This window comes from Callithrix jacchus, chromosome 7, assembly GCF_049354715.1.
Source record: "Callithrix jacchus isolate 240 chromosome 7, calJac240_pri, whole genome shotgun sequence".
NCBI lineage: Eukaryota > Metazoa > Chordata > Mammalia > Primates > Cebidae > Callithrix > Callithrix jacchus.
In genome coordinates this window covers 135,891,392-135,914,702 of record NC_133508.1, presented here as the reverse complement: position 1 = coordinate 135,914,702, position 23,311 = coordinate 135,891,392, and the positions used below count along the sequence as shown (strand labels likewise).

The following is a 23,311-nucleotide window of genomic DNA, read 5'->3' as shown; positions in this document are numbered from 1 at the left end:
ATAGAAAAGGGAACATATTACGCTATTTCAAGGCAGAAATGTAAAATAGAAGGTACTGAGTGAAGAAGTCCTGGGCAAGAATCCAAGATCTGTCACCCATTAGTCTTGTAAAGATACAGTGTTATTGTGAAGCCTCAATTTTCTTAACTATATGATAATTAACATACAAAGTCTAATACATTTCTTAGCAAAATAAGAACACTAAAAGTTAGTTCCATGAATGAAACCAAAATAAAATCCATTTGGATGTTTATGAAACCAAAAAATGCTCTTCATAAAGTATACTTCATTTAAAATAAACAAATTAAATTCACGATATTGTGGTGGTGTTTCAATAACTCCTACCCACCCCCACCCAAAAAAACGAAATTAGGTATCAGAAACTCCAATAAAATACATGTGTCAGTTTCTACATTTTTAAATTCAGATTATTGTGATAATTAAGTCAAAGATTATGTTTAATGTCCTGGGCATACAGTAGATGATCAGTAAAGTCAGCTATTCCTGTTAGCTCTAAGTAAAATAAATGATTAAGCATGCATGGTTCAACAGAGGATGCAACACAGTAATTGATGGTAGTTAAAGCTAGTACAGATGGGAAGGTGGCTCTGTCCATATACTCTAGTCATTCATTATCCAGGAACAACAAGTGTGGGCCAGGAAAATCTTTCCCTAGAACAATAGTGGATGCCAAGATCCTAACTGCTCAATACAATCTCTCAGAAAGAAACATTTGGTGGCCTTTAAATAGAAAGTATCATGCCAAAAGAATGTTTTTGGTTCTACACTTTTTAATCTCCAAATTGAAAAACAGTTAAGTTGAAAAATGTTTCTCAATGGAAAGATGTATTATATTCTTCAGGGGGCCAAAGTCAATCTTGAAATATGTTAATGCTGTTATATCCGAAAGGTGGTGATGGGTTGGAAGATGGGCAAAAAAAGAAAAAAAAAAAGAAAAGAAAAAAATTATAAAGCCTTTAAGAAACAAATGTGTGTGTGTGTGACACAGATGGCTGGAATAAATTATGGGACTCAAAAAGCAGTTCAATTTGCTTAGTTTTAAAATCCATTTGGACATTTATCCAAGTTCACATTGTGAATTGTATTTGTGCTACTTGGAAGAGTGACAGTAATCAGCACCCCACAAAGCCAACCCCAAGAAAAGAAAAAGAAATAAGAAAAGGAAAAAACTATAAGCATAATTGAAGCCTAAAACAAGATAGTTGAATTAATGAATCCAGTGATGACTCATCTTAAGTAACAATTGGAAAAAGTATGCTGAATGATTTAAAATATATATGCATACATATATGTATATATCTATATACACACAACACATACAATGGTATAAACATGTAATATATCAGTTCTTCCAAAGGATTGTCAAAATTTTTCAGAATGCTTATTCTTTCTAAGATATAAAGTACCAAAAATCCTTCCCTTAAATTCTGCAAATAAGATGTAAATATTTTTAAAAATGTAATAAAATTTTTAATAATTGGAGAAGAAACTGCTCAGATTATTTGAAACAACAAAACAAATGAAATTCTTTGAATGTGTTGAAGATACAAGGAAATGGGAAATATTTTCAAATTTATTGAAAATACAATAGGTCCTTTGCATGAATGACTGCGTTTATCAAATATTGTGAAGTGAGTTGTTACGACAAGAATAAGAACAAGGAATGTGTTTCAGAGCAAGCTCTTTGCTTACAGTTTCTCTGATTGACATACATGATAAATTTCAATTTTTGAATACCTAAAGATGCACTGAGGTGGGCGCTTTTGGGAAAGTATACAAACATGTTGATTTTTATTCCATTTGCTTGTTCAATCAACATATATTTGGAGCACATCTCCTTAAATCCAGACACTGTCTACGCTGAAGGATTCAAGGATTAATAAGACGTAGTCCTTGCCCTTGAACAGTTCTCTCTAGTGGACGAGAGAGACACATAAATGTAGAATATTAAATGCTAATATATAAGTATGAAAAGGGACCATAACCTATGATCTGTTTCGTGAATTTATTCAAAAAAATTTATTGAGCATCTACATATGCTATGCACTGGTTCAGACACTGATGATACAGCAGTCAACGAAACAGCCTCAGGGAACTTACATTCTATTAGGAGAAGGCAGGCAATGAGCACAGGCACACACATAATTAAAACAAATAGAATGTCATTTGTATTCTATTGCTAGGGAGAAAAATAAAGAAGGAAAAGGGGGATAGTTTTTTTTTTTTTTTTGAGACAGAGTCTTGCTCCATCGCCAGGCGCCAGGCGCCAGGCTGGAGTGCAGTGGTGCAATCTCGGCTCTCTGCAACCTCCGCCTCCCTGGTTCAAGCAATTCTCCTGCCTCAGCCTCCTGAGTAGCTGGGACTACAAGCGTGCACCACCACGCCCAGCTAACTTTTGTATTGTTAGTGGAGACGCGGTTTCACCATGTTGGCCAGGATGGTCTCAATCGCTTGACCTCGTGATCTGCCCGCCTCGGCCTCCGAAAGTGCTGTGATTACAGGTGTGAGCCACTGCACCCGGCCAGGGGAATAGTTATGTGAGAAATGAGAGCTGCAGTTTTAACTGTGGTATTCAAAAAAGACCTTACTGAGAAGGCAATCATTATGTAAATGCTTGAAGGTGATGAGGGGCTATCTGTTGAAATATCTAGTTATGGAATTTCATTGCAGACAGAGAAGGAAGAACAAGTGGAAAAAACACTGTGGCTGGAGTTGGAGTAAACAAGAATAGCAGGAATGAGGAGGAGAGAAGAAACAAAAAGCTAGATACATACATACATGCCTTGCAGGCCATTGTACAGACATTTTCCTACTGAGTGAAATGGGAAGACATGATGAGTTTGGAGCAAAAGACTGACAGGATTGCTGTTTTATAGATGAAATAAGTCAAAACATTCAAACAACATCTTATAAAAGGACATTTTCCAAATACTCAGATTATTTTGCCTAGTTAGATAAAGCTTAAAGAATTCATGCTATTTGCTAGTTTCTATAGCTCTTAAAAATAATTTTCCCTGGACTGATGATAATAATTTTGCAAAGAATGAACCATAGACTATTATAGACAAATTTGTTATTCAACTTTTCACATAAAATGCTTCATACAAAAAATTTGCAGAGTACCTAACATGTGCCAAGCACTAGGGTGGGTGTAATGAGGTTTTACGCTGCATGCACACACATACAAATTTATAAAAAGTATGTGTATCTGCTCATAATGCAATGGAGCTTGTAAAATTACTTTTACTTTTTTGTATAATTATCTAATATGTGTTTGTTACTTGTCTATGAATATTTAGACCTTATAATATCATGCCATTTGATTTACTGATATATAATATTGATATATAAATATACACATCTTTTTCTGTTTATATTTCTACACACAGAAAAACCTCATTTCTAATGCTTGCATAAAGTTGAATTATGAATTCACCAGATTAATGTCAGTTATCAGTCAGTCATCTGTTATAGGGCATATATGTTGTTTTATTTTTGTATAAACAACTTCAGAATGAACATATTTTTGGATAAACTTTACAAACAAAAATATTGCTTTCTTGAAATAACCAGAAATAAAATTGATAAGTCAGAGAATGCACATATTTACAGTTTAGCTATTGCTATGGTTTGAATGTTTGTGTCCTTTCAAAATTTACATGTTAAAACCTAATCACCAATGTGAGGATAATATGAGGTGAGCCCTTTGAGGGGTGATTAGATTATGAGGGCAGAACCTCCATATATGAGAGTAGTACCCTTACAAAAGCGACCTGGAGATCTGCATTGTCCCTTCTACCATCTCAGGACACAGTGAGAAGGCATCATCCATGAACCAGAGGGTGGGCACTGACCAGACACCAAATTAGCCAATGCCTTAATCTTGGACTTCCCAATCTCCAGAACTGGTAGAAGTAAATGTCTGTTGTTTATAAGCCACCCACTTTATGGTATTTTGTTATAGCAGCCAAATGGACTAAGAAAGTTCTGTATTGCTCACTGTCCTACCTATATACTGTACTAAGTTTTACTCACTATGGAATCTTATGAACCTGCTAATTTTATCACACCTTGATGATTTCCTTAAAAAAATCTTTGCCAGTTTGATGTGTAAAGAATCCTATGTCATTATAATTTTTGACATTGCTTTGATTACTGGTTGGATTGACTCAATTTTCACATTTTCATTAACTGCTTATATTCTCTTTTTTGTTAGTTGGCCACTGATGTCCTTTATCTATTTGTATATCACTAGAAATTTTTTCCCCTTAGGTTATCTATAGTCTCCGTCATGTTGAAAAAGAGTAATACTAAATATGGACCTGTAATCAAGTTTTCAGAGAAAAATATGATAATTATTCATAATATGTATGTACTTGCTATGTACTAGGTACTATGTTAGGCATGAAGGATAAAAAAATAAGACCTAAAAAGATAAAAATTATCAAGGATCTTACAGTGTAGGGATAGTGGCAATCATGAAAACAAACTGAACACATGGACACAGAAAGGGGAGTACTAAACAATGGGGTCTATTGGGGGGAAAAGGGGAGGGCCAGTGGGAGGGGGAGGTGGGGAGGGATAGCCTGGGGAGAAATGCCAAATGTGGGTGAAGGGGAGAAGAAAAGCAAAGCACACTGCCATGTGTGTACCTACGCAACTGTCTTGCATGCTCTGCTCATGTACCCCAAAACCTATAATCCAATAAAAATAAATAAATAAATAAATAAATAATAAAAAAAAAGAAAACAAACTGCAGAACAAGAACAGCATATCATTCACTATTCAGATGATTAAAAATTGATGATTAGAATTTTATGTAGGAAAACACAAAGAAAGCCATTGACTGAGAGACAGAAATCCTTCTAGGGTGTAGGTTTTTCTTTCTAGCCTCTGATTAAAAACAGAGATCTGCCTTTTAAGTGCCACAACATGCTAAATAGCAATGGTATCACTATATGGTAGGAATGTACTACTTTGGTTTCTAACCGCGCTTATGATTACCACCCAGGCTAGCATGCACAGGAAATGACTGAGCCCATCTCCAGAAATCATTTGCCTTGGTTGATTTTCACACATTCAACCAAGTGAGTATATGAATATGCAACTACACATACATTGCAATCAGAGTAATACTTCAAAATACACATTTGATCATACCATTCTGTTGCTTTAAAAAACGTCCATGGCTTCTCATTTCTTATAGGATAAAGTTCAAAACCCGTAACAAAGGCTAAATAAAACGTGGCATGCTTATCTCTGCAGCTGCACCCTGGGTCACTCTCCTACTTGTTGCTTAAACTCCAGCCATTAGGCCTTTTCTCCCTGTTATCAGGAAATCTCTGACCCTGGAGCTTTTGTACTTTGTTCTCCTTTCCTGGAAGTCTTTTAATAACCCACTTTGCCTTTTTAACTCTTATATTGTCCTTTAGGTCTTAGCAGTAAGGTCATTCCCTCAAGGACTCCATTGATTTCCCAGGGCCCTCAACTCTTAACAGCCTTTTATTTTTCATTGATATTGCAATTCCGGGTAAATACTATCTTTTTTTTGTGATTATTTTGCAAATGTTCATCTCTCTAACTCATCTGCAAAGTGCAGGAGAATAGAATTCACTTTTATTTTGCTCATCATGGTACCTCTAGCATTTTTCACCGAACCAAGCATGTGTTTGGCACATAATTATCTGTGATAAGAATGAATGAAAAAATACAAAAACATCTCAGAACATTGAAATAAATGAGATTTTAAAATATGAGTTAATTTTTATGTCCAGGCATGATGATAAGTAAGCACGTACATTTTACATGCAGTATAGTCTATTTGTTAATTAACATACAGTGGTAACAATGCAGCTTAGGTTCACTGGGAAACAGACTTTGCAGTAGAAATGTGTGTGCAGGAAGTATATTCACTGTGCAGTACTGTCTAGATGAGGCCCGGTGAGAACAAAGAAACGAAACAGGATGGACAATGAGAGAAGCTGAACTAGAATCTACTAAAGTCCCAACATATGTCCCAGCTGATCCCTTTTGAGACCGCTGAAGGTGGGATGGCCCCTAAAAGGTGTCTTGTCTTGAGGCAAGGGCCTATACTTTATAGTGCCACATCAGCTGTCATTGGATATCTGCTACCCCAGAAAAGGGCTTGAACTTTGAGTGAGACGGTTCTCTTAGCCAGGGGCAATTCCCAGAGAGAGACTCAGCAGAGAGCTGTCAACCACTAACACTCCCAAGAGCTGAGAGAATGAGTGCCTCAGTTTTGAATGGGTTGGGGGATGGGTGGTGATCTGTGAAGCACATCATAACATCTGCGACAGATAACCAAAAGGGATCATACTCGCCAAAGATATGATGAACTTGCTCAGATGTAAATGAACTTGAAATTATGAAACGGTACAATTCCAGCAATAAAACAAGAAACCACTTTAAATGCCAGCTCTTGGAATTATGACAGTATTTGATGGTGAGAGGAAAGCAACAAGGCCAAAGAAAAGACCTCTAAGTACTGATGCAAATGATTTCAGAGAGTGTTCATTCCAAAGGATGTTTTCCCCCTACTTTAGTTAGATAAGCCTATAAACCTCCCAGACACACTGCATTTTACACCAAATATTTCATAGGCAATCATGCATTAATGGCATTTTTCTAGAATGTGAGCACTGAAGGATTATATCTTTAAATTTGTAATATTTAACTTACATGACACTGTGCAATTTATAAAATACTATTGCATACATTTTGACATCTGACTCTCATAAGAATCCCACTCAGTTAAGCCAGTTTTTCAAAATCACTAAGTGGCAATTTTTGTTTTTTAGTTAGGTTTGTAGTAACAGAGACAATGTCTTTATTGTTCACTGATATATCACTAATGCTTATCACAGTGTCTGAAACAATTGCACTCAATAAATAACTGTTAAATAAATTTATGGGAGAGGTTTGTTGTGCTTTTTATGGCATTTACCTAATACATGCTTATATGTTATGTATCTATATATGCAAAATGATATACATATAGTTGAGCACATTATACTGTTTGTTCCATGAAATATAAGCCAACATATGCCTTATGGTCTTTTTAACAGGAATGCTGGAAATATTTGAACCTAACTGATCTTATGTCATTATACTACTGGTCAATATGGGTAGGAATTAATTTGGCCCTTGAAAATCAGATAGTAGAAAAAAATGCATCTCATGGTCATTCAGCCTTTGACTTTGCAGGAGAAAATCATTTTCAAAGAAGTGTCCCCCCAGAAAATATCTCTTAATGCTAGACTGCAAAGTGAAAATAAAGGCATATGCAAACCTGAATTTTTATTGTTTCTAAATTTATAATATTGAATAACTTTTTAGATGTAAAATGAAAGATGACTCATAAGCCCTACTTCTGACTTTGGTGGTAACAATAATATTCATTTACGTGCTGTAAACTATTAGGTTGAGAGATAAGCTGCCTCTCCAAAGCCTACAAAAAATTAATGTGGAACACCTGATATTTGACTGTGCTTCCAGACGGAGGGACAGCTTGACAAATGCCATCATAATTTACAACTTTTAAAAAGTGTGGTACGAATGCATTTGCAGTAAGCCTTAAACAGCTTGGATTATTTACAGGTACAAATGTGTTTAATGTGCAATTTCAATGAACTTAAAATATTATTAGATTCACTCACTGATCACAGAGTATGGGCGTGGCATGTGAGCAATGTGATTAGATGTCTTAATATGTCAGAACAGGATACATCTATTTGATGAAGTTGAGAGGATGGTAAATAGTGCTTGAATTTTATATTTGATTATAGACTATCACTGAGGAAACTCTTATCTTTGGAAAGCCAGCATATTTTGGACTTATCCTCTATAGTTGTTTAGGAGAATTATAATCACAAAAAATAATATGAAAATACACACATAAACATATGTAAATTTATATGTTAACTCTTTAAGGATGTCTAATTCTTAAAAATAACTTGGATTCTTATACACATAAATTATCAATTACTAACTGATAAGATTTGTGTTAAAGTGTAACCTGAAAGAGCAATAAGTCTGTATCTTTGGAGGTTAGGAAACTGAACATTGAGCCTGACTGATTAAACTGGAGATGATATCATATGTATTATAATTATATATATATTAAATATAGAAATTTATATATGTTGATGTGTGTATATCTTTTCTCAATGTATACACATGTGTATATATGTATGTATGTCTTTGGGTGTTTACATGTGCACTTACATATATAGACTGATAGATAAATAGATATAAAGATTTATATATCTAAATCTGTATCTCTAAGAAGATATGGAAGAAGTGGGTAAGGTGTGGTTGTAGGGAGATGCAGGAACATCTGACTTTGGTACATTACTCCATGAAAAGATAAGTAGTTATTTTGACCCATTTTACTACAAATTCATTGATATGTATTGTGACCTATTTCTCAGCAATAAGTAGAATGAGAATATACGATGCAGTGAAACTAAAGTTTCTAAAATGATAAGCCAATGTGCTCTGTCCAAGTGTTCTTGGTCTCTTATGTTTCAGTCCTGAGCTAGGAACTGAGTATCCAGTAAACAAAAGTAGACATGGGCCCCCTCTTCCTGGAACTTCCTCTCTAAATGGAAGACATATATTAAACAAATCACATTCAAATAAATATTTAAATAATATTCGACAAGTCTATGAAGACAAAATAGAACAAAAAAGACAGAAAGGGTGTACTTTTGTTGGTGACGGTGATAGGTCGGGAAGGCTTCAGTGAGACCTAAATGATGAGTAGACGGGGAACAAGAGCTCCAAGTGGAGGACTGTGTGCACAGGTAGAGAAGTGGTTGGAGGATGAGAAGATTACCCTGTGGTTGGAACACAATGAGTCAGGGCAAGAGTGGCAGAGAAGAGGAGTAGAGGAGGTTATTCAGAGGTCACTAGGGAGTTTTATTCTGACTGCAGTGGACCATTGAAGAGTTTATACCATGGGTACCCGGGTGTGCGGATGTATCTTTGTATGGTATCAGCCAATTAATACTTTTTAAAGCTCAATCTGGTGTGGAGATGAGGTAAGAACAGAAGCTAGAATACCAGTAGATTGGACCCTGGTGGATGCAGCAAAATGGAGAAATGCATGATTCAAAATCTACTTAGGAGGTTGACTCCTGAGAGTTTGGGCACAGATTAAATGAGGCAGTGAGAATAAAGGAATCAAAGATGATTCCAAGATTTCCATTTGACTTTCGAGTGTCTCTTAATATTTGATTCAAGAAAAATGTATCTGTCCCTTAGTAAGTTCCAGGTTCTAGAAGGTAATCTGATGGTTCGTCAAGAGAAGCCTTCCCAACCACTCAAGATATCCATGCCCTAGTTATTCTGTCCTATTCTTCTTTTATCTTACAAGCAGGCATCACATTTTGCTTACTTGCTTACTTTGAGTATAATCTCCATGAATGATGTGTCTTCTTGAAGATCATATCTGAAGAACCTAACACAGTGTCTGTGTCTGGCATACTGAAAATGCTCAATAATTATTTGTTGAATAAAACTATGAATGAACTAATAAAAAATAATGTTAAGGGGGGAAACACTTTACTCCGAGGTGTCACTAGCCAAGAGCATGAAGATGTGCCGGAAATGTCCTAACAGAAGTTAAGTAGAAAATGTTATGGTAGAAGAGAGGTGGGATGCATCTAATGGCGGAGGAGAAAAGGAGAGAGGTCTAAAGTACTGATATCCTCAAAGACGAAGTGAATGTTTTTTGGATGAAGACCAACTCTAAAGGAAATCTCTCCCTTCTCAGCAAGCTCTAGAGCAAAAATGAAGAGCAACTTTTCAAAAGAGTTTCACATTTTAGAATAAAAATATATTTAAAAAATAGCCAGTAAAATGGGACTTTCCTGCAAAAAGACATCTTGATTATGTACCACCTGCAGCACTCCTACGTGCTGCTGCGGGCTGTGGATGTTTTTGCTCGCTTCCCTCCCCCCCCACCCCCCCGAAGGACTGTGAACTCTCAGAAGACCGGTGCTCTGGTATCCTCCGCCGCAGCTCAAACCCCGCCCGCCTACTCGGTGGATGGATGAAGGATGGAGGAACATCTACTACTTCATCCCTAAGGAGTTTCTGAAGACGCAGTCGCCCCTCAATATATCTGCATCTCGCGGGGTTTGTGCAGAAGAAAAGGAAAAGTGCGAGTTGTTGCTTGGCGCGCGGACTGCTTTTACCTTTAATCCTGGGGATCCCTCCTAACGGGCCCCGCCTGCCTAGCTCAGTGTTCAGCAGTTTAGAGTAAAGGCCAGTCCCCGGAGCGGGCACTCTCCTCCTCCCTCCCTTCCGCTTGCAGAAGGAAAACAAGCTTCTCGGCCCGGGTGCTGAGCGGGCTGAGGGGAGAAGGCCGGGCTGCGGCGGCCGAGCCAGGCGCGGGAGTCGCAGGACCGAGCACGCAGCCCCGCCCCGGGGGCGTCGCCGCCCCGCCCCCGCGCTGCCGGCCCTCTGCTGCCTATTTCCACTCGCGTTCCGGCTGCCGTCACTTGGCTTTCTAGCTGGAGCCTGAGGAAGCGAGGAGTGTCTGTCACTGGCCGACTCCAGACTGTAGGCACTGCCATGGCCTCTGTGCTCAGTAAGGACTCGGCGGACATCGAGGTACGGACTGCGCCCCGGCTCGCCGGTGGTGGCGGGTTGGTGGGGGGTGCCCAGCTGGTCGGGGCCGGGCTCCCCGGAGGGTGAGAGACTCGGGAAAGTTTTCCCCGCGGGAGATCTGCGGGGTGAGGTGGAAGGACGCGGAGCCGGAGACACGCGTGGGCAGACAGGGAGCGGAGGGGAGGACTTTCCGTAACTGGAGGGGGTGCCCGTTGCGTCGGGACCTGTTTGCTTCGGAAGAGATTTGTGATGTTTCGGGAAGCCTGTTTTGTCCTGCCCTGAGTGGCAGTGACTGAAGCAGCACCGGAGTTCTAGAGAGGTGGACTCTAGGAGGTAGGAACGCCCATTTCCCACGCGTTCTACCCCTTCATCCCCTGTATGCCGTTTCTGGACACCTCTCCACTGCCCCCAGTCTCCAATAACTGAATCCTGCTATTTGCAAAGGTGAAGTATAGAAATAAAAGATCTGTGTGGCAGCTGTAGCAGTCGCCTCTAGCCATAGTATTGTTTATGAAAAAATTTAACATGGAGAGAATGGAACAAAGTATTCAGAACATGAAAAATGCAGTGCCCTCAGAAAAACATAAATTGTATTTTTTCTCTCCTCTCAACGGTTTTTGATTCCCTCTTGCTCTCCGTTTCTGTTTTAAAAAAAAAAAAAATCTTCTTTTTCCCTGTAAATAAGGTCCTACCTGAAACGACATGGCATTTCCATTCTCTCTAATACCTTAATATATGCGATGAGAAGGATGTAATTATAAACAGTGATTTTACACATACTTAACCAAGGTCAGCACTTTAGGGCTAAGACAAACTGCTTTTTAGTTTTTCCATTTTGTTTGGGGCTTTTCTTTATTTGAGTCTTTTACGCTGGTAGAACATTGTGTGTGTGTGTGTGTGTGTGTGTGTGTGTGTGTGTGTTTAGTAATAGCAAAATTATCCTTTCATCTGTCCTTGCGGCGGCTTAAGTAAAAGTTTTGTAAAAGTTTTGCAAACCACCTGTTTGCCAAATAGCTGCTTTTGCCACATTTTGCCTCTGTAATTTATTGAAGAAACTTTATATTCTGGGAGGAGGTAGTCCTGTTTTTTTCCATGCTCCATAACTTGGTTTGAAAAATTCTTTTAGTAACAAGAGCCAAAGTATTATTATGTGGACATCTCTAGTTAGTTTACTTTTGGTTTCTGTTCCAGAGAGTTTTGATATTGAGCAATATGACATATTTAACAAATATTTGTTCTGCAAATCAATGTGCAGCATAGATGAACATAGATATTTGTCTCTTTCTGTATTTCATTTAGGGTCGTCTAGTGACTTTGACTCAACTTTTTTTTTGTAAGTCAAAAAACAAGCTTCTGATAACATTCAGGCAGTATTGATTTCAGAGATCAGAGTTGTCTTAGGTTGGGTAGCTTTTGACTGTTTAATTTCAGAATGGTGTGTTATCAACTTAACTGGTATCTTTCTTTGCAGTTGTCTTTGAAATCAGTTCTTACTCACATTCTACTGAGGAGAAAGATGCCAGTGAAACATTGAATGTCCAGCTTGATTTCATATATTGTTTCAACTAAGAACATTTAAGAAACCCATCCTACCCACTCGCTCCACTCAATTACGTCAACCTTAGTCTATATGGCCAGTTTGCCTAGTATTCCTTTTAATCTAGAATGCTGGTGTTCAAATGCCTTCAGCTTTTATGTAGTTTATATGTGCAGCAGTTTAATCAGTAACATCTTTCCTCACTCCCAGTACCTTACTTTTCCCTCAAAGTAATAACAGTGATTCATGAGCTAAAATACCATGAAAGAGCATGAAATTAATCATTAAAATATAATGCAGTGAGGAAAAATACATTAAGCCTAGGAGAGCACATTCAGGCAGAAATGCCTCAGTTGATCCTATTGACTTACCAAAGTTCATTTTTGTGTTGAAGAATTAGAATGAATGATAAAGGCTCAGTTTTCCATCATATTTGAATGCTTTTCTTGAACAAATTCATTACAACCATTTTCTAGAGATTGATCTGATTGTGATCATTGTTTTAGCTTCAAATACATAGGCAAGTAAGTAATATTCAAAAATGTTGGTATGAAACAGTTAATAAATGTGATAAGAACACATTGATAAATGTGAAAAGTATTTGATAATTGTGAAAAGAACAGAAGATGTTGGTAACAAACAATTCTAATAGTAATTGACTTTTTCCTATGAGCTGACTATAGAACTTCAGGTTTCGGTGAAACAGCCAAGAAATATCTTTGTTTCTGGGGGACAAAGTTATTGAAGTACATGTAAAGATGCTTTGCGTGCCTGCTTTGTAATTCCTAGTCTGAATCATTGGATTTGAGGGTTAAGAATATGGAAAACAATCAGATCACCAAACTCCATAGCTGGAATATCCCTGGGCTGGGAGATAGACATAGAAAGGATGTGTTACTTGGTAATAGGACCGAGCTCATCTCAAAATTTTTGTTGTGGTATTCATAGAAGTTGGATGAGAAGTCAGGTTTTTATAGATATATTAATGAGGTTCAGAGCCTGGCTTCTGAAACCAACTGTCTCTGGTTGAGGTTTCCCCTTTTAAGCTGTGTGACTTTGGGCAAGTTACCTAAGCCTCTCTGAATTACACATGGAAATTCAGAAAATAATAATAATAAGGATAATAAACAAATGTCACAAGTTGACAGCATCCTGTTGGGAAAAAAGACAAAAATGTTAAAAAATAAAGATAACAGAAAAAGATATTCTCAGGAAAATCACTTCCAATGAAATGATTAGCACTTTAAAGTTCATTAACGGTAGTTATATGCTTTTAGAAGTTATTTTGCTTTGTGAGCATACTATTTGGATACAAATAGTATCCAAATTTTGTCAACGATGGCTTGAATACAAACTCTCCTGGGATAGTTTTAAAGAAGGTTAATATCGAACATTGGTCACTTTCCCAGGCCTCAGCAGTAACTTCACAGCACTTCTTCATTTAGATTGAATTGATATCCAGTGTACTGTCAACATCTGCACATTTGAAAGGAAATGAGAATTATTTTGGAAGAGTTCTTTTTTGTTCAAAACCTTGTTCCCCTCCACTGGCAGGGGTAATGAGAATACACTTTGAAAGTATCTATCTAAACGAAAATGTGTGCAGCTGCAGCAAGCTTTTAAGTATTTGAATACTAGTAATTTTGATAAATGTTTATAGCCAAACTAAGTTACTGTCTGTCATTATACTAATCCCAAAGTCACAATCACAAGGCCTATTCCTTGAATTATCAGTGAATGAATGTTAAGGAGTTATAAACTCAATTCACATTTACTCTGAATGAAAAGGGGAGTCCATTGTCCACAAAATCAAATGCATTTCCAGTCAAACAGGAATTGTTTCTGAATTAGTGATACTTTGACTTCTGTTCATTTGAGAAGGTAATTGGGAAGTTTCTGTATGATTAACTAGGAAAATGAGATTAAAAATAGCGAATTTGGAAAACAGAAGCATAATGGGAAAGACTTGGAGAAAGTGGACTTTACAAATTTTGAAACAAGGAAAGGCATGGGTTGTGAAGTGTCAGAGATGGCAAAAGATTTTCAGAACACACTTTATCATATTTGCCTTTGCTGTTGGGGAGGAAGAAGGATCATGGATACAAAGGAGATAACAAAGATTCCACTTTATGGAAAGCCGTGAGTTGTTTATTTATTTAAATGGATATATTTTTACTGAATGTGTAAGTAACCGTCATTTATTTTCTCCTTCCTTTTATTGATTGGGCACTGCAGATCTTGTGGAAATGTATTCTTAAATAATTAAGACTATTAAAGCTTTAACTTTTAAAACCTATTTTGTGAGTTAGAGTTGTTGAAAGCATGCTTGTCCTTCCTACTTTAAGCTGTTTTGTGGGTCATAGTTTTACTTTAAAGTGTTTCTCCTTTCTGTTTTTTTTTTTTTTTTTTTGAGACGAAGTTTCGCTCTTGTTACCCAGGCTGGAGTGCAATGGCGCGATCTCGGCTCACCTCAACCTCTGCCTCCTGGATTTAGGCAATTCTCCTGCCACAGCCTCCTGAGTAGCTGGGATTACAGGCATGTGCCACCATGCCCAGCTAACTTTTTGTATTTTTAGTAGAGACGGGTTTTCGCCATGTTGACCAGGATGGCCTTGATCTCTTGACCTCGTGATCCACCCGCCTCGGCCTCCCAAAGAGCTGGAGTGTTTCTCCTTTCTAAGGAGTTTAGCTGGACAGTAGAAATGTGTCTGATTATCTGACATAGCGCTTTGAGGAGTCACTGATTCTAGTGATAGCTTCCTGTAGTTTTAAAGTACTGCATGTTTATATAGTTGAGCATGTTTATATGTATTTTGGTGTAGTTTTTTAAAATAGATATGGGGTCTCAGTATATTGCCCAGGCTGGCCTTGTACTCTTGGGCTCAAGTGAACCTTTTAGCTTGGCCCACCAAAGTTCTGGGCAGTTTAAAGAAAAATTCTATCCTTGCACATGAATTCAGATGACCAGATTTGGTAGTTTAGTTAAAATCTTTAAGATTAGTGACTAAAGATGGATCTTGATGGTGGGTGATTTTTAGATTGGATCTGCTTAATCTTAATGATAGCAATTGGTGCTGACTGATTGCTTAATTGTAAAGTGTGCTGGAATTCAGTAGCCTCCTTTGTTACATTCTAGAGGAAAAATTCACTTTTAAGAAGATGAATATTAACAGTAAGAATTGATAAGCACACTAAGAAGATCTAGAGGCAAAATACGAATTCACTTATGGAAGATCTTAAAGCAATCATACCTTTCTTTAACTATATGAATACAGCATCTTACCAAACTGTATAAACTGTCAACAATATAAGGGCTGAAAGCTGGAACTCCTAGTAAGATAAAGATGTCTGATCACTGTGGAAGACTTCTAATAATTAGCGTAAATGTAACTAATGGAACACCAAACTAAAAGAATGAGACTGAAAAAAGATTGTCATAATATATCATGACAAAGAAAATCTGATGAGAGATTTGATATAATCTAGGCTTGAATACAGCTAGAGGAGATTAAACAGTAGGATTGGCCAATTTATTTTTCTGCCTCTTAGCTGTATGGATGGATGACAAATATGTTGCAGAGGCCTTCAGTCCTTAAAACTGTAAAGAAAATTTTATTTTGTTTATATTCTATCTTAATTCAAAAAATATTTAATAAAGGATTGTTAGATTATACCTTTAACTATAATTGGGACTTTGATTTTAAAAATGTGACATGTTTACCTTCTGGACTTCATTTGCTCTTAATACTCCATATCAAGACAGAAGGTGTTTTTGGCCTCAAATATCAATTGTGTGGGTGTTCACTGATATCCTGGAGCCAATTATAATACTGAGATAACTCTTAATAGGATTATGTCCTTCCTGTGGTTTATAATTATTACTGCTTCCATTGCTTTTAATTAAAATGTTACACTAGTAGATATGAAACATCTGTATTTAAACTCAACATATAACTTTTATTTTAGCTAGTTCACCATGAATACATATATATATATATATTTTATATATATATATATAAAATCAATTTAAAGAGACCCGTTTCATTTATTTTTCTGTTTAAAAATATGTTTTTAGTACTGGTTGTACTGCCAAGCCACTGGTGTAAGCTTCAGGTGACATAAAGGAAGTATATGGCCTAGGTTTTATTTCTATAAGACTATTCATGTTTATTACATAGGTTAATAAGATTCAAATCCAGGGCTGACCCCCCCATCTTTACTTTTTGTACTGCAGCATACCCGTGGATTGATTCTTCTTTTTTTTCTGAGTATTTTTGAGACTAGATTAGAGCTAATGAATATGTGAAAATTTTTTTTTGGCGTTCTCGTAGAAATTTAGAAGGCATTTGGCATTATTTTTTTTCTGAAAAGAAATTCTTACATAATTTAAACAAACCCCTAGATTTCTTGTGCTAACTGAAGTAAACTTACCTTCTCTCTAAACAAACTTGTTAGCTTCAAACACAATTTTTTTTTCTAAATTTTTAAGCGTCCCTGAACACACTGCATTTGCTTATGAATAACTTTTTTTACCTCCTAGGAAATAGTTGGTTGGAGATAACCTATTTTGCACCAGGAAAAGGTAAAGTGTGATCTTAATGAGAGATGACTCGTATATCAAACTTTTGTTACTAGCAGTAATAATTTTATTTCTTTGAGAATTTTAGCTTGGCTGTGTAACAGCATTTTTGCTAGACTCTACCTCCATCATAATAATTAAAGAGACAATCTGCGTTTCTACCTCCCAGGTGCTTGGAAATTGATATTATAAGCACTTATGAATGTCCCCTTGAGGGACTCTTGACTGGGCCACTTTGAAGAAAAATCTCTTCATCAATAATTAATCCCTAAGGGCCACTTCTCAGGGGACCCACACAAAATTACATGTCAACTCCAGGCCTGATTTATGCAGGAGGCGATCATGGATGGAGCCCTGACTGCACCTCCTCCTCTCCCCATATTTTATTCCTTACCTCTCTCGGCTCGTTCTCCTCCACCTCCACCTCTCAAAACCCCCAGCACTTTTACTTCTTTCCCAAAACTTTATCCTCCAATTTATGACTCAGTGTACCTACTCAGGATTCACTCATCAAGTAGATCTTAATCTTTATTATTTATTTATGACTGACATGAAAAATTGTAGCATGGGAAAATTTATAAAAATGTTACTATGCATAATGAAAAGGTCATGTGAAATTGTCAGCAAAATAGTAGAATGTATATTTACTATTTGTTAATTAAAATAAGTACATTTCCCAAGGTAGAGGATGAGCCTGGGAATAATTTTGCTCCCTGCCATAGATCCCTTGCTCTCTGACCTTGTGGGAATCATTCAGCCACTGTGAAGAGTTTTCTGATTCTTCAGTGAGTTTGCTATTGATTAGTCTTTTAAGGATAGTTTGAAATAAAATATAGCAACGGTGAAATTGTTTGGAAATGTGATCTGCTTTGTGATCATATTAAGGAAATGCAGAGATCTTAGCTACTTGATTTACATGCTAGATAGGATTGAGTGTATTATTTATGCCAGCTATATGAATTTGATGTACTTAGTCACCTGATTTTTAAACTTTTTTCATGTCTGCTTGCTGCCTTTTCTTTTCTAATCTAGTGAACAAGCTAAATCTAAATCTTGCCCGATAATACAGGAAAACTTGAATCCTACTGTATATGGTTGGAGTTCTGTGTAAGGGTGATCTGGAATTAATAAATTCACATTTTGTATTTCTTGGATTATGCTGTCTTTAACTAGAAATTAAGACCAGAGATTCAAAAAAGGAGATGGGACTCTTTATGCTAATTTCTTCAGTGTGTTTTTTGATTGATGATTATAGGTGAAAACCATGCCATAAACAATGGGTACCCCAGAATTCAAGCTATTTTTCTCTTGACTCCTTATGCCACAGTCACCTGAAAGCTTTGGGGGCCTTCTTTCAGATATTTCTCCATGCCAAATATTGAGGAGTAGTGGAGTAAAAATTTAAACTTCTCTACAATTCAAAGAAGAAAAGCATTCAGTTCCCCTGACAGATTTCTAGGGCTAACGCTTGTTACCATTCACCACAAAATGCTAATTCCTGTTAACTTTTAGTGTAACCTTAGTTACACTACACTTTATTTCCCTGATTTAATTTTTAAAGTATTTTTCATGATCAATATGGAAGATTTAAAAAATGCAAAAAACTAAAATCAAAAGATGATTCCAAAGGTACATAGTCATCCCACTCAAGTCATCCATGTGATAGGGATGTAATACCTTTCTTTCCTGTGCACGAGGTAATTTTTCCTTAAATACTTTTAGTCATACATAATTTGATATTTGTTTTCTTGTCCTATCATTCTTATTAACTTTGGTTTTAAATTTTAAGTCGCAGCGTAAGATTCCTTGTTGGTGGAGATAACAAAATGTATTCAAAGCTCCCTCTTATTATCAGACATTTACCTTGTTTATTTGTAGTCAGTTATTAACAACAATGCTTCAGCACAGTTTTTCCTTTTTTTACCTTAAAGCTTAGTGCTGTATATACACTTGAGAGGGTTGGCTCAATGATATTTAGCTCATTTCAGTTCTGCCCTTCTCACTGGCGTGCTTCAACTGAATTAAGTGTCTTTAAATATATGCTTTAAAAATGGAAAAGGGGACCATTTTTGTGTACAAAGACAGAAAGGGCAAAATGGAAATGGAACCAGTTTACCCATTTGCCTCATCTTCCTAACACTGATTCTAGATAACAGAACAGGCAGGCATCTGGATGTAGTTCCTTTTGATGTGAATGTGACTTCCCTTTAACTTAGTGCTGATAATACCGTTTCTTTCTAGAGAATGGCTTGACAGCCTGCATCATTCCTTGTTTTTTCTGCTATGGGAGAAAAGGAAGAGTAAGGTTGGGCATCAGGTTGTTATCTTGGATGGAACATTCATAAATCTCAGATTGTTGTCTTGAATGGATAAATCTCAGGTTGTTATCTAGAATGAGTAAATGTAATACTAACTGCAGCTGTCTCATCATGTGATGGAAACTTTTCTATTGTCCCAGCCTCCCACCCTCACCCCAAGAACAAACCACTCTGGCAGACCAAGTTCTCAAAGAATTATTGTATCCTAGCCTGCCTTTATTTACAAATATTGGTTGTCATGTGTGTGCATGTACATAAGAACAAGCATATATGTATGTACATTTTCTTTTTTTTTTTCCTTCCTGGTATTCAGAGAGAAGAAAGAGCCCATGAGTGTAATTACTTTTGATTCAACACATTTTTCTCCTGCATACAAATTAAATATAGCAAAACTTACTTCTTCCTTAGGTGTGTTAACCAAAACTACTCTTGATTTTTGCTACATTTTAAAGCTAAAGTTCACTTGCAACCTGAACTCTACACATTGATATGATTAAGCCTCTGTCTTTTCTACGAGATATAAACATTTGCAGAGAAAAATTTCTGTGTGGCTCATGAAAATTACTGTGCATCACCCCTTCCATTCCAAGACTGGGGACAGTAAGAAACAAAACTTTAACATATCCTTTATGCTTATTATCACAGTATTATGATAGGATCCTAGAAAGGAATAATCAATGCGAGGTATGACTACTTTAAGGATGTGAAATATTTTCCAATTCATGTCTAAATAGTACTACTGATTCATATTGCTGCTAGGAGCCATATGGGTGAGTATAAAATGATACCCTTTCAAGTGTTAATAAAAATTGTTTTATTTTCTTTAAAGTAAACAGGTGAAATCATTGTCTGGTTTAATTTGTATTTGTGTGAATATTTGTAAATTAAAATACTTTGGGTTTTCTTTTTTTTAATGTTTTTTTTATTGCATTTTAGGTTTTGGGGTAGATGTGAAGAACATACAAGATAGTTGCATAGGTACACACGTGGCAGTGTGATTTGCTGCTTTCCACCTCTTCACCTATATCTGGCATTTCTCCCCAAGCTATCTCTCCCCAACTCCCCACCCCCTGCTGTCCCACCCATATTCCCCCCAACAGACCCCAGTGTGTAGTGCTCCCCTCCCTGTGTCCATGTGTTCTCATTGTTTAACACCCGCCTATAAGTGAGAACATGTGGTATTTCATTTTCTGTTCTTGTGTCAGTTTGCTGAGGATGATGTTCTCCAGGTTCATCCATGTTCCTACAAAGGACACGAACTCATCATTTTTGATTGCTGCATAATATTCCATGGTGTATATTTGCCATATTTTCCCTGTCCAGTCTATCATCGTTGGGCATTTGGGTTGATTCCAGGTCTTTGCTCTTGTAAACAGTGCTGCAGAGAACATTCATGTGCATGTGTCCTTATAGTAGAATGATTTATAATCCTTTGGATATATACCCAGTAATGGGATTGCTGGGTCAAATGGAATTTCTATTTCTAGGTCCTTGAGGAATCACCACACTGTCTTCCACAATGGTTGAACTAATTTACACTCCCACCAGCAGTGTAAAAGTGTTCCTATTTCTCCACATCCTCTCCAGCATCCGTTGTCTCCAGATTTTTTAATGATCGCCATTCTAATTGGCGTGAGATGGTATCTCAATGTAGTTTTGATTTGCATTTCTCTTATGACCAGTGATGATGAGCATTTTTTCATATGTTTGTTGGCCTCATGTATGTCTTCTTTTGTAAAGTGTCTGTTCATATCCTTTGCCCACTTTTGAATGGGCTTGTTTGATTTTTTTTCTTGTAAATCTGTTTGAGTTCTTTGTAAATTCTGGATATCAGCCCTTTGTCAGATGGGTAAAGTGCAAAAATTTTTTCCCATTCTGTTGGTTGCTGATTCACTCTAATGATTGTTTCTTTTGCCATGCAGAAGCTGTGGAGTTTGATTAGGTCCCATTTGTCTATTTTGGCTTTTGTTGCCAATGTTTTTGGTGTTTTGGTCATGAAGTCCTTGCCTACACCTATATCCTGAATGGTTTTGCCTAGATTGTCTTCTAGGGTTTTTCTGGTGTTAGGTCTTATGTTTAAGTCTTTAATCTATCTGGAGTTAATTTTAGTGTAAGGTGTCAAGAAGGGGTCCAGTTTCTGATTTCTGCCCATAGCTAGCCAGTTTTCCCAACACCATATATTAAACAGGGAATCCTTTCCCCATTGCTTGTTTTTGTCAGTTTTGTCAAAGATTGTATGGTTTTAGATGTGTTGTGTTGCCTCTGATGCCTCTGTTCTGTCTGTTCCATTGGTCTATGTCTCTGTTTTGGTACCAGTACCATGCTGTTTTGATTACTGTAGCCTTGCAGTATAGTTTGAAGTCTGGTAGTGTGATGCCTCCTGCTGTGTTCTTTTTAATTAGAATTGACTTGGCTATGCGGGCTCTCTTTTGGTTCCATATGAAGTTTAAGGTAGATTTTTCCAGTTCTGTGAATAAGGTCATTGGTAACTTGATGGGGATAGTGTTGAATCTGTAAATTACTTTTGGCAGTATGGCCATTTTCACGATATTGATTCTTCCTAACCATGAACATGGAATGTTTCTCCATCTGTTTGTATCCTCTCTTATTTCGTTGAGCAGTGGTTTGTAGTTCTCCTTGAAGAGGTCCTTTACGTTCCTTGTTAGTTGTATTTGTAGATATTTTATTCTCTTTGTAGCAATTGTGAATGACAGTTCGTTCTTGATTTGGCTCTCTTTAAGTCTGTTATTGGTGTATAGGAATGCTTGTGATTTTTGGGCATTGATTTTGTATCCTGAGACTTTGCTGAAGTTGCTTATGAGTTTCAGGAGATTTTGGGCTGAGACGATGGGGTCTTCTAGATATACTATCATGTCGTCTGCAGATAGAGACAATTTGACTTCCTCCTTTCCTATTAGAATACATTTTATTTCTTTTTATTGCCTGATTGCTCTGGCTAGAACTTCTAGTACTATATTGAATAGGAGTGGTGAGAGAGGACATCCTTGTCTAGTGCCAGATTTCAAAGGGAATGCTTCCAGTTTTTGCCCATTCAGTATGATATTGGCTGTTGGTTTGTCGTAAATAGCTTTTATTACTTTGAGATATGTTCCATCGATACCGAGTTCATTGAGGGTTTTTAGCATGAAGGGCTGTTGAATTTTGTCAAAGTCCTTCTCTGCATCAATTGAGATCATCATGTGGTTTTTGTTTTTGGTTCTGTTTAAGTGGTGAATTACGTTTATAGACTTGCATATGTTGAACCAGCCTTGCATCCCTTGGGTGAATCCTTCTTGATCATGGTGGATAAGCTTTTTGATGTGCTGTTGCAATGGGCTTGCCAGTATTTTATTGAAGATTTTTGCATCTATGTTCATCATGGATATTGGCCTGAAGTTTTCTTTTCTTGTTGAGTCTCTGTTGGGTTTTGGTATCAGGATGATGTTGGTCTCATAAAATGATTTGGGAAGGATTCCCTTTTTTGGATTATTTGGTATAGTTTCATGAGGAATGGTAACAGTTCCTCCTTGTATGTGTGGTAGAATTCAGCTGTGAATCCATCTGGACCTGGGCTTTTTTTTGTGTGGTAGGCTCTTAATTGCTGCCTCAACTTCAGATCTTGTTATTGGTCTATTCACGGTTTCGACTTCTTCCTGATTTAGGCTTGGGAGGACGCAAGTGTCCAGGAATTTATCCATTTCTTCCAGGTTTACCAGTTTATGTGCATAGAGTTGTTTGTAATATTCTATGATGATGGTTTGAATTTCTGTGGGATCTGTGGTGATTTCCACTTTATCATTTTTTATTGCATCTATTTGGTTATTCTCTCTTTTCTTTTTTATTAATCTGGCTAGTGATCTGTCTGTTTTGTTGATCTTTTTGGAAAACCAGCTCCTGGATTTATTGATTTTTTGAAGGGTTTTTCGTGTCTCTACTCCTTCAGTTCTGCTCTGATCTTAGTTATTTCTTGTCTTCTGCTAGGTTTTGAGTTTTTTTGATCCTGCTCCTCTAGCTCTTTCAATTTTGAGGATAGCGTGGCAATTTTGGATCTCTCCACTCTTCTCATGTGGGCACTTATTGCTCTATATTTTCTTCTAGAGACTGCTTTAAATGTGTCCCAGAGATTCTGGTATGTTGTGTCTTCTTTCTCCTTGGTTTTGAAGAACTTATTTATTTCTGCCTTCATTTCATTGTTTATCCAGTCAACTTTCAAGAGCCAGT

General features: G+C 37.0%; 1 protein-coding gene across 3 annotated transcripts in view; it reads left to right on the top strand.

Annotated features, from left to right (window-relative positions):
• The first annotated feature begins 10,549 nt into the window (after window positions 1–10,549).
• DPYD (dihydropyrimidine dehydrogenase) overlaps window positions 10,550–23,311 on the top strand; it is an 895,784-nt gene continuing 883,022 nt past the window's right edge. For all 3 annotated transcript variants that reach the window (XR_008473049.2, XM_035252229.3, XM_054236576.2), the window contains exon 1: window positions 10,550–10,659. Coding sequence is in view for 2 of the 3 variants with exons in the window: in XM_035252229.3 (XP_035108120.1) it covers window positions 10,621–10,659 (39 nt within the window). In the remaining variant the exon portion in view is untranslated. The remainder of the gene's footprint in view (window positions 10,660–23,311) is intronic.